This window comes from Aulonocara sp. 'chitande type north' Nkhata Bay, linkage group LG16 (assembly GCF_057382095.1).
Source record: "Aulonocara sp. 'chitande type north' Nkhata Bay isolate Kocher_YH1m ecotype deep benthic linkage group LG16, A_spYH_male_GT1.1, whole genome shotgun sequence".
Taxonomy (NCBI): Eukaryota; Metazoa; Chordata; class Actinopteri; order Cichliformes; family Cichlidae; genus Aulonocara; species Aulonocara sp. 'chitande type north' Nkhata Bay.
This window is the reverse complement of record NC_141359.1, coordinates 25,061,594-25,079,088: the sequence shown is the minus strand read 5'-3', so window position 1 is coordinate 25,079,088 and position 17,495 is coordinate 25,061,594. Positions and strand designations below refer to the sequence as shown.

Genomic DNA, 17,495 nt, shown 5'->3' with positions numbered 1-17,495 from the left:
TGGTAAGCACAGAATAAAATTGACACCTGGGGAGAGACCTTCAGGTGTCTATTCAAGCAAGAGCGTGCTCAGCACCGGGCTCATCGGGGAGCTAGAGGGAGACTTTCAGCTGTCCAAAAATGCATATTGGTCCGTCCGATTCAGCATCCATTCTCTCTACTTCTTTTCTCTGTTTGTTTCATTCTGAGTAATACAGACCAAGATATAAACAATGCATTTCCGTACACCACACAGGTAATTGAACTCCCACCTGCTGCCAAAATTATGTGACCAAATCGCAAGCCTGCCCTAAGTCACGGGAATATTTCCATAAACAGCAATGTCTTGAATAATGCAGCAAAAAGAGTGAGGTGCTATAAGCGCAGGGAGGAAGGAGGAAAGCAGATTGTGGAGCACCGCGAGAGGCAATGATGTGTAACACCCCTCCCTCTGACTACAGCGGTAAGACAACATGAGATAAGGGGATCAGCGGTGATGCCAAATCCCTTCTGTGGCAGCAAAAGATCATTAGGTCTATTAGAAGCCTGCATTGTTTAAACTCAGAGATAACAAACTTGCACATTTCTTTGCTTTTACTGCTTTTAGAAAAATAGATCTCACTGACGATTTTTTCATGTGTGTATGTGTGTCTCTCAGTCTCACCTTAGCCGTAGTACCATGTTCACAGCACCTTGAATGAAGGGTGTATTCTCATACGGTTCAACCTGCATGAGAAAATATCTGGTGATGAAGCAGATTAAACATCAGACTGGCAAAAGCATTCACTGTGAAAAAGAGGAGTGAGAGTCACATAAAGCATGCACGAGAGAGCATGAAATTCTGCAAACTTCAAGATGAACATAAACAAGAAATGTGTGCACACACTATGTGATTTCTTTTTTTTTTTTTTTACTGGAAAATGTCTTAAATTCATTGCAGCAGCAGGGAAAGTCTTAAGGGAGAAGAAAAGGAACAAGACATGAAGGTTTACTGTGTAAGGGTCTATCACTGTCATCAAAACCGTATTACGAATGGGCTTTTTATATGGCAAGGATGAGATATTATGGAAAGGAAATGACTGCTAAGAAGCTGTCAGAGTTAATACCTGACTGGGACACAAGACTACACCTCAAACTGCTTTGGCTCATTTTCAGACTGACAAAAGCCAAAGAAAATGGGATACAATGGCAGTGAGTTTTCAGATGAGATACACCCAGTCACTGAGCTAGCACTGTCAGACAACCATTTACTCTGAGTTATTACTGCTGAGAGCATCCCTCCAGGAGACCGACCGTCTCCATGTACGCAAGCACACACACACACACACACACACACACACACACAAATATACGCCCACTGACACGTCCACAGACAGACACGCTCTAAGTGTGCACGTGCAGAAATGAACACAAACACACACAATCACAGTGGAATCAAGGTCATTGAATCATGCCAAATTGGTGCTGCTGCCGAATCCCTCACCTGGGGATGCTGAATAGACAAGCCTTCAATAGGGACATTGTTGGCATCCTCCTCATTCTAGGAGGAACAAAATGTGAGGCATAATTGTGCAAATGCTATTACATCCTTGGTAAATATCAAATCAGAGCTCATCGTATAAAGACAACAGAGGAAAGTCAATTCAAACCAATCAATGAGGAGCATTTTGTTCTCTTCATGGGACAGGTTAAATCAAATTCGTGGCATTTTTTAATGAAACTGCATAAAAATGCGAGCAGAGAAATAAACATTAATTAAGTGAGTTCATGATTCTTACACAAGCAGCAGCTCAAGTAGGACAGTCAAGTGAATTTAAAAATAAAAATACCCCTTTGGCAACTTATCGAATTGTAAAGCAGCAGAAGGATATGGCCGGTTTGTCTATGACTCTTTTTAGATATTCTAAGATATTTTGCAAGTTCAAATTGGTGTAGGAGAGGAATATCTAACTTACATCTTTGGCGTCATCTTTGACCCTTCGTGACTGGAGGGGGGAAAAAAACATTTTCATATATTTACTGTCAGACACACGGTAATAATCATCTTATATGTTCTGTTTTAGTTTGTCAAAGAGCAAAAAATTTATATAAGCCATACACTGCTCACAGACTGTATGTGTATATATCAATCCATCCACATATGCCTACACCTTTCTTTTTACACTGAAAAGCAGCCCGAAGTTTGCAAAAAACAAACCAAAGCACATCCGTGTTGAAAAGAAGAATATATATATATATATATATATACCTTAAAAACAACCCTTTTCGTAAATCATTACTGCCGGTAGAGTATTATTTATTGCATCATACATTAAAGCTGGGAGTCTTTATCAAAGGGCTCTTTGATCATAGTTGTCTAGTTCCTCCTGCCTCAAATCCTTACAGCTATCTTCCAGCTCATTACAGCGACCTCATGACAGGCTCTCTCAGAGATAAGCCATCTGCTATCCAAAAAAACTAACCAATCAGGAAGGGGCGGAATGCACAGTGTCTAAGACAGAAGGGAAAGTTGCATAATGGTTTGATCTGCGGGTTGGACATGACATGCAACACCGTAATAACTCATATTCGGAATTTATGTGCAGAAGTTATAGTTCTGTTACAGTTTCAGACTGAAACGAGAAAATATCTTGGCTCTTTTGATGATGATTTTTACTGATGATGATCATAAAAGAGTAAACACATTGATTAATGCCTCCCTCTGTGGAGTCTCACCTACCCTGCCCTGATTTACCGCTGCTCTGCCTTCCTCGCTGCGCTCGTCCATTTCGTCGTCACTCCACTCCCAGTCTCCATTCTCTGTTTTGTGCAAGTGGCCACTGGAGCCGGGGACTCTCCTGACCTGCAGCATTACGACATCCAGCACACGATGTTAATTAAATTATTTGTGCTCCTTTGACTTCATGTGTCTGTACATTGTGCTTTACCCATGAGTCCATTAGCTTTTACAGACCTTTAAATAAGAGCACTGACCTCAGTGATTTACATAACGTGGCTGCGCATTTGGGACATGAAAGGTGAACGTACAAAGCCACATTCAAGTCATTTAGTCTGTTAAGTATGTTTGGTACTGCAGTGGCAAAGGTACTGCTTGGTTCTGAAAAGATCTTTATTATGCAACCAAAAAAGGAGTTTAAAGTTTAGAAGTTTTTCTTGTTAGGACAAACTTCACAAAATCAAACATCCTTTTTTCCTGTGATTTAGATATTAGAAAAGATACTAGTCAAAAAAAAGAAATACAACTGCTGCGAAAAAGTTTTCAATCTTTGCATTACATCGTCATTTTGAAACCCAAACATATGCTGCCCGATTGGTTTTAGTCAACTGCATGATTTTTAAATTGTTTATGGAAGACAAATCAACTTGCACACAGCAGAATTGCTTCAGTTTACAGCATTTTCAAGCCAGTGGTCTGAAAGCACACAAAACAGTGTATGTGCAACATTGTTATCAGTGTCTTCATGCCACGACTGACTGAATCTGACCGAGTCTGGGCTATTGGCAAGTTGGATACTGGCATGTGTGTCTGAGCTGCTGCACACTTCCACGGTGTCCACGAGAGCATTGTCTCTGATGCGACTGTTCTTGGCAGAACTGAACAGAGGTACCAAAATGCGGTCCTCCAACTTGTACTTGTGCCATTCTTGCAGCAGCACCCCACCCTGCAGTTGTTTCAGCAAGACAGTGCCTACCCCCCACACTGCCAGAGTAGCTCGAGCTTTTCTGGATCAGGAGCACATCCAGCTACTTCCTTGGCCAGCATTTATTCCTGATATGTCTCCTACTAAAAATGCCTGGAACTTGCTGGGTGGGCATGTTCATCAGAGGCAGCCACAATCAATGACCACTGCACAGCTGCAGTATGCACTCATCCAGGACTGGAGAGCAATTCTTCAACAACAGAGCCAGACACTTGTACAGACCATGTGCAGACAAGTGAATGCTTCCATCACGCCCAGAGGAGGCCCAAAAACGCATACTAAATGTCTTGTTTATGCATATGGTAATGTAGTTCAAACATAATCTTGCATTTCTTTTTTTGACTAGTATATAACATCTATAGTCACAAATAAACTCATGTTTCCAAATAGATGCAAAACCCATTTAGTTAACTGAGATAAAAAATAAAAACAAACTTAAACAATTTAGTGTACTTACAAAACTAAATTAAAATTTACAGAAAATATCTTTATTTTTAGTCTTACATTTGTCAACATAAACACAAGGAAGCACTGTTGCATATGTTTCTGGAGACCGGCTTGTCATGACTGTGAGTCAGCAGCCTTCATACACGTGCTGTATTATACCATCTGATAAATGTGACTAAAAACTAAATATATATATTGACTAAACCTACACTGAACTAGAAAGAAAGAACTTTTCACCAGTTGCTTATACCATTTCAGTAGGTATAATTAGGCATAGCACAATAAATACAAGAGAAAAAATAAATGACTTAACTATGGTAGTTATAGTAGTTATAGTTAAGTAGTTATACAACTGAAAATGTATCAAGTATAACAAGACAAAAACAGTAAGTATGGCAAATCAAAGCCTAAATACATAAAGCCTATAATTTGTTGCATTTCTACAGTTAAAGCATGTAAGAGAAGCAACATGCGAGATGAGACACAAGGGCACCACAGTGTTACAGAAGGGAGCACACAAAACTGTAAGCCACTGGCAGCAGAGTCATAAAAATTCCCCAGCTCTAGATGGGGTCAAAGTTAAAGAAGCACTACCCTTGTGGTGGTGTCAGGTTTATTTTCCAAACCTGACACAGAACCAAGACTCCCCCAGTTCTGCTCAGGGTCCTTGAGCAAAACAGACACAGATCAATGCACTGGGCAGCCATACATGAAACCCAGCTGACATTCACTCACAGAAAGAAGAATACTGAGAAATGAACCAAAAATGTAGGCTAAAAATAAGATTGAACAGAAACATTGTATGTTCAGAATCTAAAAATGCTGGCGGTCGCTCATAACGGCGTTTTCAGACACGGCGACACACTCTGGTACAAAGCTGTGTTTTGTTTTGTTTTGCTCTTTTAGAAATCAGGCTGCAGAAAGCATTCAAGCAGAAGTCAATCAGTACTGCATCATCATTTGTGCACCAGACCATACATCTGAACTTGATATCAATCCCAATCTTATCACATGTTACTTTTTGTTATGCAACAAATCAATGATTCAAGCACACATTCGTTTTATCTGGCCTTTGAACTAATATAAAGCCTGCTAGTTTCTCTTTTAGACACTCAATACTGGGTGTAAGGGTGCCCTCTGCTGTTTTTTGGACCCACAAACACCTTCATTTTAAATGGCCGGCTATGATCCTGTATAACATTTCTATTTAAAATAAAGCAAAATCCCTCGCAAATGCCTGTTTGTATGTTCTGTAAGAGTCAGTTTCTCCTATTTCTCATTTCCGCAAGTCATTTCTGAATCCTAGTTCTATTTGTTAGATAAAGGAGTAATGTTCTAGCTCCATTATCATCTTAAATTACTTTGCTGGTGACAGAATCTGCCATCTCCCTTTCATTCACTGGAGCAGGTTAATGGAGAAGCCAGGTTTCTTTTAAGAGTCAAAGAGTAGCTGTGTGGCTTTAGGTCGACTTGTTTCATCAGAGAAGAATCCCACATTTGCTGACAGTAAAATACCACATAGGAGAAAAACATTAGAAAAAGAGCAACTGGTTACTAAGGCGTGAAGAGAAGGGAAAAATACAGATCAAAGAGAGGTGCACTGAGAACACGATCTAGACGATTTGAGAGTCTTGAGATAAGATCTAACAAAACCAGGGCCACAAGGTCGCAACATCCTGCAATGACAGTGTTTCTATAATACTGTTGTGTCTGCAAGCTTTGGGTAATGTTGCTGAGTTTATAATGTAGATGACTCTGCAGGTCAAATCGGGACAAAGCAACAAGGACACTGGCTCTGCAGCCCACACATTTCCCAAAGCAAAGCTATCAAGTGTATCAGACACTACCTGTAAACCCTGCATGCTGTCTGTTTTGTACTTTTAAGAGGAATACACATGTAAAAAATGCATTCATTGCACTACACAGTTGTTGTGCATCACCACTTTGTGATTAAAAGGCTCCACAGAATCCATTTTATACTCTCTGAAAGTGATACCATTTCACACTGGCACAAATATTGCTGTGCAAGTTCAAAGTAATGTGGCTCCAATTGCAAAGCTTGCATAATTTGTGTATCAGTGACCATAAATACAGCCTAAATTAGAAGGTGATGGCTGTAATAAACTTAACTGTCAAACTCTGATATACTGCAGCACTTGTTTATATCCATTTAGCATTCTTTGTTATGACTTCCACATACCACCCACCATAGTCATCTCCCTTTCTATTGATGCCAAGCTATGTTTGTGCGTAAATACGACGTCATACACAGAAATGACCATGTTATCTACGATGTCCTTCCTTTACCATGTCAGTGAATTTCCACCTCTACGCTCACTTGCACTCTGCCTTCTGGCAATTGGCCCGTGTTCCCACTTCTGTCCTGGCCATCCAGGCGTAATGTTATGTGGAGTCAATATCAGCTGTGTCCAAAAGCTGCACTTCCTCTCAGTAAACTGTGACCAGTGGGAAACAGAGCAAGCGAACTGAGCAATAATCTGCTCCTTTCTGTTACCTAACCACAACAATTAATTTCACCCTGTTTGTCTCCGGCGTGACACATGCAAAGAGCTTCACATGAAACCACTGACACACAGCTGTACCGTCTGACTGTTACGTGGCAGTTGCCCATATTTTTACATAATCTACACAACAGGGTGTAAAGTGTTTGAGGTGCTGAAGAAAGTCGCAGAGCATCGCATGTGTTGACTGGAAATGCAGCACTCTGCTGGAGACAGACACTTCAGTCAGTTCCTCCTTGCTGCCATAATTCGCTCATGTTGAGTCAATAGCTGAGTTATTTATTAGAATGTTTACCCAAACATACCTTCTTCGCTCTCTGAGAAATCTTTGGTGCATGACTCAAAAGCTTCTCCACCAGATATTCTTTGTTCTGTGAAAAAAATGGTCAAAATATAACTAAGTTAGACGGATGGAAATCCAAAGGCTGGACGACACGTGAGAAGTACAGTATTGAGCAAAAGTCTTGACACACCTTTTATTTCTTTATATTTTGCAAGGAAAATGAGAAATAAGTGCTGTGATTTATTGAAACATTTGCAAACATGCAAGAAAATACTGTATATAAGGCAAAAACAGAAGGACATTGCTGAAGGACATTTAAAGCTTTTCCTTGGATCCATGACTGACAAGGTTTCATTGTGTGTTTTCTATTCAGTTATGCTTTTACTGCTTTGGCAGTGTGTTTGGGACTATTGTCGTTCTGAAAAAAAAGCTTTTGTCAAACGGACACTTTCCAGATGGCAAGGCATGGTGGATACAAATCTTACGATACTTTCCTACATATACAGTTCAACCATTTTCGATAAGATCCTCAACACCACTGGCTGAACGCACGATAAGAGCTTCCACTGTGTTTAAGTGTTAAGTGGCTTAACAAAAGAAAATCATCTGAAAATCATCTGAAAATGGTCAGGTAAAAAACTGGACCAAAGATTAGTGAAAAAACCGCCATGTCTAAAGAAAGAAAGAACTTCAGAGAGCTGGAGAACTATCGCTCAAGTTTAAAACGTATTCGAAGGTCTGGCTCTGTGAAAGCAAAACATAAAAAATGGAGGGGTGGCTAGAGACTTTTGCACAGTACTATAAATGGATTTATTAAGTCCCTGGTATAAATTGGTTACTGGCTATGCAGAAACAGCAAGATGAGGCTGCAGTACTTTTCACAAAATTAAAATGACCTTAAAAAGACTATTTCTCTAACTGCTAATCTACTTGGAAAAAAAGGATTTTGTAATCTTATAACTTTGTTATAAAGATTTTGGCTACTCACCATTTAACTACTTAACTAATCACTATTATAGTAAAAAAAATTCAGGAATACACAGTGCTTATTATAAGAGAACAACATTTAAATAATACTACTATTTCTCATATATATTAAATAATAGTAGCTAGGTTATGTTTTATGTCATTGCTGATTCATCCAAGTAAGTATAAACATCAAAAACGCATAAAAAAGCATTCACTGCGTGTATATCTGACTCATCGCTGGCATAAATCCAAACGGACAGCAATAATAACAAAAGATAGTGAGATGAGACAAATACCTTGGCCTTTTGGAAGAATTTGCACTTCAAAAGCTCTGCGGCTGTAGGCCTAGAGATACAACAAACAAAGAAAAAAGAAAGCATCATTACAGTTACTGAATGTTAGTCACGATTGGGTCATTTCACTGACCAATAATTGCATCAGCTCTCTCCATTGATATATTTGCCTGATACATAAACATGTTGCTAACCTTTTGACAGGATCCTTCTGAAGGCACATAGATATTAGCTTTCTAAATGATTTGCCATATTTTTTTAAAGTTTCCTTGTCCTCAACACCTGTCTCTAGAGAGGGTGGATCATTCTGAAGGGTAAGCATTAAAACCTGAAAAGACAACAGAAGTGGTCATAACTGCCAACACATTTCACCACCAGTACAAAATCTGTAGATGAGGAAAAGAAACTAAGAGCAGGAAACTGTGGGAAATGTTGTGGAACATAAAGATGAGTATCTCTTAGATGAAACGCTCTTAGACGAAATGATGAATTTTACGCTGCCACATAAAATTCATCATTACTAAGAAAACCTCAAAGACGTTTATTTAGGAGAAGGTTTATCAAGGTTTATGGCCAGTTTCCTTTTCTTTTTTCTTTGCCAGCACCAGTATATGTTACAAGACTGATTAAATAACACTGAATGAACACATACTTTCATGGGAGGGTAGCGGTGATAGGGGGCAGAGCCTGTTGCCAATTCAATCGCTGTAATTCCAAAACTCCATATATCTGCTTTAAAATCATAGCCCCGAACCTGCAGACACAGAATTACAGTACCGTATAATACCAAAGTAATGCTTAAGGCTTCATGTTAAGGCAATGCTGCTATTGGTTGTCATGTCAAAAATAACAGCATTCCATTACAAAAAGGGCTAGCATTAAGCAGAGACAAGATCAGGCAAATACATTTTACATAATAATAATAATAATAATAATAACTTTTTTGTATAGCAGTTTTTATGTGTTTTAACAGTCTGGATGAAGACACACATTTATATTTAAGTGTAAATATCCCAACATACAGTACAAAAAACAACACATTCACACTAAGGTTCTTACATTTGTCTATATAGCTAAAAATCATGGGAGGATGATTATGGAAAAGCTGACCTATTATAAAGAGTGTTCTTATGTGCTTACACCTGTCCTTATAGCTCACTGGGTTAAGCAGGTGACCCATATGGCAATAGACCAGCGGTCCCCAACCTTTTTTGTGCTATGGACCGGTTCAATGCCCGACAATATTTTCACAGACCGGCCATTAAGGTCTCGGATAAATACAACAACAAAAAAAAATGATACAACCAAGACATATACTGTGGTATTTTGTAAATAATCGACACGCATTCAAAGTGTAATTGTGTAACTTTATTAGCAGCGTCCTCTTGAAACACGTCCTCCTGCCCCTTAATGCTCTCTGATCGTTATGGCAACGCGTAAATATTGCTTTCAAAATAAGACACACAAGTACAACACGAGAAAAGACCACTGCAATAGACTATTGCAGAAGGCTAGGTCTGAATCTGTCCTAGGCCATTTACTGCTCATCTTCCCTCACCTTCCAGTCTAATATCATAATCATAATAAAGGCTAAAAAAAAGGTTTTCAGTAGAAGTTGAAAAAAAACCCCACTTAATCAGCTGACCTGCAAGGCTGTTTCAAAGTGTATGTGTTCCAACCTTAAAAGCTGGATTTAAAATAACAGTTAATAGGCCTTAATAAAAAAACAAGGTCTCAGCAGATCTGTGATATGTGCACGACCCTGACCATACTCTGCCTCTCACCCTATTACAGCTAGAATAGGCTCCAGCCCCCCAGCAACCCTGAATTGGATAACCAGAAGAAGATGGATGAATGATCAGTGAAGGGAAGCAAGCACAGGGTTGATGTGCAAGTGCTTGTTAGCAGCCTAGCTGCTGCTTTTATGTTTGTGGAGTGTTGAAGGGAGGAAACAAAGGCAGACTGAATGAATCAAAAGTGAGCAGTCTGATGAAAAGATCTAAAAGCAAAATACAAGAACCAAATAAAAAGCCCAGAAAGCAACGCAACACAACCCAAAAGAGTACATGAAAATACTGTACTATGAGGACTTTCTCAGCGGCTTAATGGACTGACATCTATACTAACTCTGGAGAAAATAACTTATGTATTAAGAAACAAACTGGATATGTTTTGGGCCATATGGACAAAATTCTAGAACATTACCGGGCCGCGTTTGTTACCGGCCGCAAGAGTTGAGGCTCGGATGTAAAATTTATGGTTTTCAGGGTTTATAAGTCTGTTCCCCTGGGTCTTTTCCCGTGTTGTACTTGTGTGTCTTATTTTGAAAGAAATATTTACGCATTGCCATAACGATCAGAGAGCATTAAGGGGCAGGAGGATGTGTTTCAAGAAGACGCTGTTAATAAAGTTACACAATTACACTGTGAATTCGTGTCAATTATTTACAAAATACCACAGTTTTTGTCTTGGTTGTATCATTTTTTTTGTTGTATTAATCCAAGACCTTAATGGCCGGTCTGTGAAAATATTGTCAGTCATTAAACCGGTCCGTAGCACAAAAAAGGTTGGGGACCGCTGGTCTATTGCCATATGGGTCACCTGCTTAACCCAGTGAGCTATGAGGACAGGTGTAAGCACACAAGAACACTCTTTATAATAAGTCAGCTTTTCCATAATCATCCTCCCATGATTTTTAGCTATATTGACAAATGTAATTTGTGCTAATTTGATATGTCTGTCTGACCCCCCCATTATGATTTTCTTTATTTTTGTTTCAATCATTATGTCTTTTGTCATTATTTTATCTCTTATTCTCTTATTTTATCACAGCGTATTATGTAAAACTTGTTATAACCAATAAATAAATATGTAAAACAAAAAGAAAACAATTGTCTATTGATGCACATGGGGTGTTTAGGGAAGTGAACAACAACTGGAGCAAACTAGACACAGATGTAGACAATCAAGGCAATGAAACTGGGGAGGAAGTAAAACAAGACAAAACGTAAGGGACAACTAAAAAAGTAAAACAGGAACTGAAGCATAACACCAGCTAAAACAAAGAAATGCTGATATATGAAAGAACTAACATAGGGCAACACAGACATGAAGATATAAAGGAAGGCACAGAACACAACAACATTGAGGGAAGATAACAACCAACCCAAACTAACAAAGCTAAGTTTAAAGAAAATCCACTCTGGGACAAAACATCAAGAGCTCAAAAATAACAGAAAATATTGCACAAGGTAAAGGGATGAAAAATATGGAATCAAACCCTAAACCTATAATCAAAAACCAAGGATAGTGAAACCAAACAGAAAACAGTTAATAAAAGACTAGAATACAAAAACCCAAAACAGACCAGTTGCATTTTTTTCCAGTACATAACATAAAAGTTTTCATCAGCTCTTGCCTCGACAGAAACAGACTCACCTGTTCCATCACCTCTGGTGCCATCCAGCATGGTGTGCCAACAAAGGTCTTTCGAACTTTGTTTCTAGTCATGTCACCCCCTGTAGCTAGAAATGCACTCACTCCAAAATCTGTAAAAACAAAAGAAAAGCATCAGAACAACAGAGAAGATTTTAGAACAACAACACATGGTAATTGGCTCATTTAAAAATCTGGGTCAAAACCCTGTGTGACTGCTGCAGGGTAAAGAGTAAATATTGAACATCAAATACATCAGAATTGTTCATTTTCATTTTAGCTTGTTTACTGCGTCACAGTATGAAAAGCTGATCTCCTCTGGAATGAGTGCTGCATGCATGCCTATGTAATGAGCTGGTCAAAGCGGGTAGATTCAAAATTTGTGCGCATACTGTGATTTCGGTCTCTGAGTGCCTTGGAAAGTGCCTACAAATAAAATGTTATTATCATTATTATTATTATTATTATTATTATTATTATTGACAAATCTGCAGTGACTGTATGGTGATATTATGTCAGCATTATTTTTGAATCTATTCCAGAATTTAGGTGCTACTGAGTGGAAAAGTACATCCAACCCAGTACTAGCAAGGTGAATCCAATTAATAACAATTAATAACATAATAACATGGCTAGTGAGTGTAAGCTTTGCAACAAGTCTGTTTAAAAACAAGAACAACAGGCAACATAGTGTGAATCCAGTATCAGCCAAAATAATGCATTCACATCAGGACCCTGAAACTAATTAACTCAACGAGTTACACTTGTGCTTATCCTGCTGTGCTTATTTGGTAACCTGCAGATATTTTGTTTTTATTTTATTACAGAGTCAACTGCTTTTTCTAATTCCTGTAATTGTTTTTATTAAAGGCTATAATCAGTCACTTCAATTAAATATAACAGACAGCATTAAAAAGCTGACAGCTTCAATGGAGTAACTGATTAAGCTGACACACAATAATTAGGAAAGAATTATGATTCTCGAATTAAAAAAAAGAAAACGTAAACATACATTATTGCTCTCTGTTAATTATTACAACCTATGAAATCAATTCCACCATCTTACCACAAATACAGTGCATGCATTTAGTGTGAAAATAACCAAAAAAAGAGGTTTAAGAGAGTGTTACACAGTATTCAACAAACCTGCAATCTGAACAGATCCGTCTTCCCCCAGTAGTATGTTCCCAGCTTTCACATCCCTGAGGTCAACAAAACATTAATGCAGTCAAACAACAAAGTCATGTGGAGCAGCATTGATTCTTCCACTCCTGTTAACGTGTCGCCCTAACCATCACCATATAGAACTATGCCCATGGGGGTCGTAGAGGGTTAAGTCTGACTCACGTTGACCTTGATAACCAGAAAGTGTACAGATCACGGCTGAGCTACAATCCAATGAATGAACGTATTTGTGTTCATTTTCAACATTACCACTTGGTTTTTTAGATAGCGGATCATATTTTCAATCAAACAATGTTGATTAAACAGAGGAAAAAGATATAAACCAATACCTGTGAATTTGTCCGTTTCTGTGTAGATAGTCCAGACCCTCCAGAACTTCGTTTAAAATAGTGGCAATGATAGGCTCTTCTAAAGCTCGATTTTTATCATCTTCTTTGCTTATGTGCTTAATTATATCGAGCATAGATCCTAAAAAGATGCCAGCCAAGAAAAGAAAACATGGTTAATTTTTAGAAAATAATGGGAAACAAAAATCTGTTGAGTGATTAATTTATGTTACATTTCAGTGTTTGTGTATTTGTATATTTTGGTATTTTTAGATTTGTTTTATTGCAGGGAGCAGCTTATTGTATTGTCTTTACAGCTGAAATTACTTAATTCAGTGATTTAAACCTATGGTTTCCTAGTTAGTTACCACTGTTGGGTGTTACTGCGATCACATTACATTGATTTCAGTTCGTGTGCTGGAAAATGTCAGAGTGGTTTACTGCGAAGATATGGACATTACTTTTATTTTTATTGTACAAAAGAGCAAGAGTACAATGGTAAAGTGCAAGCTCTGTACAGAAAAGAAACAACCACATTGTACTGGTAACTTTGGCTCCTAATAGCACTGCACGGACAGTCTGCTAACACAAAACTAGCCAAGAACCCAGAGCGATGATAAACCTGAGTGTATGCAGAACCCAGCCCAGCAGCCAGAGCCTGACCTTCAACAGGTATTAAAGGCAGTGATGAGCAGTCAGGCTCACTTCCTACCTGTGCACATTTGTAAAGCAGAATCACTGTTACGTTTTCAGCTTTCCGTTGTGTTGTCAGATTTTTGTTCATAATTAAACACTAAAAGAAACCTAGGGATTTGTGTTGGTGTACAGGATTGGATCCTTAGGTTTATATTGTTAAATGGTAATTATATAACATTATGTTTCAGGTAATTTTACAAAGTAATGAGAAAGTATGGTAACGAGTTATTACTTTCTGTGGAGAGTAATTAAGTTACGTGCTGCTTTATTTTTTTGGGAGTAACAACCCCGACACTGGTCTACAATTGTTGTCCCAGAGATTGTGATTGCCTGTCTGTGAAAAGCGCTTAATAAATAAAGTTTACTTACTTACTTAGTTTACTTACAGAGATATATAACGGTTACAAAATTAAATAAAAACGACGAGCAAATGTCGTTAATTTTAGTCTTCATGAGTGTGGTCAAATTTGTATTGTGAGGACAATATCTACAAGTGTTCCAACTATAAAGCAAAACTTAATTAAACCTTACCAATTACAAATGATTATACCTGAACTAATAAAAACTGAACTGAGCAAAAACTACTGGAGTCTAAGCAAAACTAAACTGACCTGATAAAAAAAAATTTTTATTAATTATAATGGATTATTATACTGAAACTGGCTTTATAATAAGTTTTGAAATTTCTCAGATGTAACGCTTTTTGTCAACTAGGCATTAACACAGGTTGATACACTGCTGTTCTTTAATCAGATTAAACACAGACCGGTGTAAGGGCATTTAAGACTTATGTTATCACATGAATGGCATGAATGCATCACTAAGCCACCCGTGTCAGGTGAAGCTTACCCCCACTCAGAAGCTTCATGACTAACCAGAGTTCATCCTTCACAACAAAGGAGGTGTAGTATGTGACAACATTGGGATGGTTGCACTGACTCATGGCTTGAATTTCTTTCTATTGGTAGAAGCAAATGACAGGATATTTCACATACAGGACATCTCATTTATTCAGGGCACTTGCTTTATCTTAATAATCTGCAACGAGCTGCATAAACAACAGGAAAGTTAGAAGATTTCTATGCAAACTGCATTAATAGATAAATGAGAACCATAACAATATGTAAAAGAAGTTAAGTAGTACTACAGGAATCGGGTGTGGTGTAAAAAAAACAAAACACTGGGTTGAGAAAACAGCCCGTATTTATTGTACTCACCAATAGTTCATCCATGCTGGTCTGGCATTTTTCCAGGTTAATTCTCTTTATGGCTACACGCTCCTGTCTGGGGGTACAGAGGGCTGCCTGCACAACAGCTGTGGCCCCGCTGCCTGAGAATTAGAGCCACAATGAAGCTATGACAAAGTAAACAGGAGCCAAGTGGGAATTGCATTACGCACAGCTGGAAGACTAAATTCAGCATCAGTTTGTAGCTTTATGGATTTGTCTGGCTCACAGATTCCCAGCTTTTCTGTTTTAGCAAATAACAGAACTTCTATTTTTTTCTTCTTTTTTTTTTTTTTTATCAATATGATGAGTCGTTTACTCGACTCATTACAAATCAGGCCACGCTGTGTAGTAGCAGAGCTGTTCACACCAAGATGCTGTGACACATGACATATTGCTTACAAACTGTTAGAAGCAGATACACCAGAGAACACATCACAAATTGTGACTGTCTACAAGTTGAGGTGTGTGTGTCGGTCTCACTTACTCATCACTGTCAGCTGCACATAGCGGAGGCGCTACTTCTTATCACTCATGATTTGACTTGTCAGCTCATGTGCACAGTGCATGCAGCTGCCAAAAATATGCATATGGCTTCCCTCTGCTTTTCTTCTATGCATTTAAGGTTAGCAGTATTATGTCTCAGGTGATATAACTCAGCATTAGGTGATTCATGCAATAAAATAAGTTAGGTTTAAGTTTTAAATGTCTTTGTAAAATAAACACTAACTGATATATTAACAATAAGTTAATGCAGATACCTGCTGGTTTTTCTGCAGGATAACAACAACATGGAATATTATAACACCAATGCTTCACACTGCAGCTACATATAAGCTATGCTTACAAACTGAGTCATGTGTCTCAATTAATCAATAACGCATTAGTCCACAACAGAAAAGTTGTGTTAATCATTTGAATCGATAAATGTAAAAAATGTTAAAGTTTTTTTCTCTAATTAATATGAGTATAAACTGGATTTCTTGAATTTTTGGACTTAAGTTAACTTTAAACAATCAAAATAATAATTAGAAAACACAGCGGCGGAGTGACTTTTTAGGGCAAGCTTTATTGTTTTAAAAGTAACAATTCCTCTATTGCCATAGTTTTTAATGATCGCCATTACTGCTATTATTAGCTGTATGAATACTAAGTAGCTGTATATTTAGCTCGTCATGTGGACATAATAAGTTATTTGCCACCACAGACGGCACGACGTGGCCTTCACAGATCCGCAGCATCTGTGATTTAAGCAGCTGCTAATAAACTGGACACGTGCCATAAAATCAGCACAGCTGGAGTCAAGCTCGGTGATCGGAGCCCGCCGGAGAGCCACTTATTGAACGTGACAGTTTCACGCGCGTGCAGCGGCCCAGATTTTTTACCCGACTCCGCTTCGTGAGCTGTGAACCGGTAGTCCCTGTCTGTGTCTGGTAACATCCGCATTGCAAAGCGTTGCGGGAGGCTGCTGCATATGAAAAAGCCGGTAGGCCCTCGTCGTCATTCACCTCCGATAACCCGCCGCGGGCTGGGTTTCCACGATAGTTACACGGCGTTCAGTACATCCCCGGACACTAACCTATGACTTCCTGCAGCTCGTAGGACTCCCGGGTAATTGGCCAGCTGGTTGTCAGCGGTGGTTGCGGGTGGTGGACAGGAGCTGTACAGTCGCCTTGATCCGCCATGATGAAGATGATGATGCTGCGCTTGTTAGCAGCCTCTCTCTCAGACTGACGGGCAGCGAGAGAGGAAGAGAGAGAGAGAGAGTCAAATTTGACCTCACCTCCTCAGTGTTAGTGTCAGCTGGCAGCTGCAGGAGAGGAAGAGCCGCCTCTACCGCAGAGCGAGCACAACCCGGAAAATAACGGATCGCGTGCGCGCGCGCTCGAGACAGTGACTAGTGATTAAGATGCTTTATTATACACCTAATTTAAAACCTCTGCTAGAAGAGTGGTTACATTACATATATTAAGGAAATTGAGTTTGAGTTAAAATAGCAATGAATGTGTTAAAATACTGACGTGAGGATGACGTCGCGTGTGTGTAACTTCAGTAATATGTCCAGAATATGTCACATGCAGTCAGAACTGCTGGTGACGATCATACTACTGTCCAGCAGATGGCGCCATCAGACTGTTTATTGATCTGTGTGCGTCCACTACCCACTACGATAGCGTCACACAGTTGCTGCAGATTTGTTGGCTGCACATCCATGATGTGAATCTTCTCTTCCACCACACCCCAAAGGTGCCCTATTGGATTGATCTGGCCCCAGACAGAATCTGATGGCTCTTACATGCTGTGGAGACACTTTGCTGGGACAGCGTGGATCCACTTCTCACTCAAAAGCAATTCAAAGCTGTTCTAACATATGTAATGGTAATTTTTCTTTTTAATTTTTTTTACCCACTATCCCTCCTTCTTTGTCTTTGTC

At 38.9% G+C, this 17,495-nt stretch overlaps 1 protein-coding gene across 2 annotated transcripts in view; it reads right to left on the bottom strand.

Annotated features, from left to right (window-relative positions):
• stk39 (serine threonine kinase 39) overlaps positions 1–16,934 on the bottom strand; it is a 32,688-nt gene extending 15,754 nt beyond the window's left edge. The window contains exons 1-14 of one of the 2 annotated variants that reach the window (XM_086266309.1): positions 16,641–16,933; positions 15,053–15,165; positions 14,685–14,793; positions 13,143–13,281; positions 12,775–12,830; positions 11,632–11,741; positions 8,846–8,947; positions 8,388–8,521; positions 8,197–8,245; positions 6,954–7,019; positions 2,698–2,820; positions 1,934–1,963; positions 1,462–1,518; positions 643–704 (exon numbers count right to left, since the gene is read on the bottom strand). In XM_086266309.1, the coding sequence (XP_086122435.1) occupies positions 643–704; positions 1,462–1,518; positions 1,934–1,963; positions 2,698–2,820; positions 6,954–7,019; positions 8,197–8,245; positions 8,388–8,521; positions 8,846–8,947; positions 11,632–11,741; positions 12,775–12,830; positions 13,143–13,281; positions 14,685–14,793; positions 15,053–15,165; positions 16,641–16,746 (1,256 nt within the window). In that variant the 5' untranslated portion in view covers positions 16,747–16,933. Of the gene's footprint in view, positions 1–642; positions 705–1,461; positions 1,519–1,933; positions 1,964–2,697; positions 2,821–6,953; positions 7,020–8,196; positions 8,246–8,387; positions 8,522–8,845; positions 8,948–11,631; positions 11,742–12,774; positions 12,831–13,142; positions 13,282–14,684; positions 14,794–15,052; positions 15,166–16,640 lie in introns of both variants that reach the window. The other variant, XM_086266310.1, reaches the window with a different exon arrangement.
• Between the last annotated feature and the right edge of the window lie 561 nt (positions 16,935–17,495).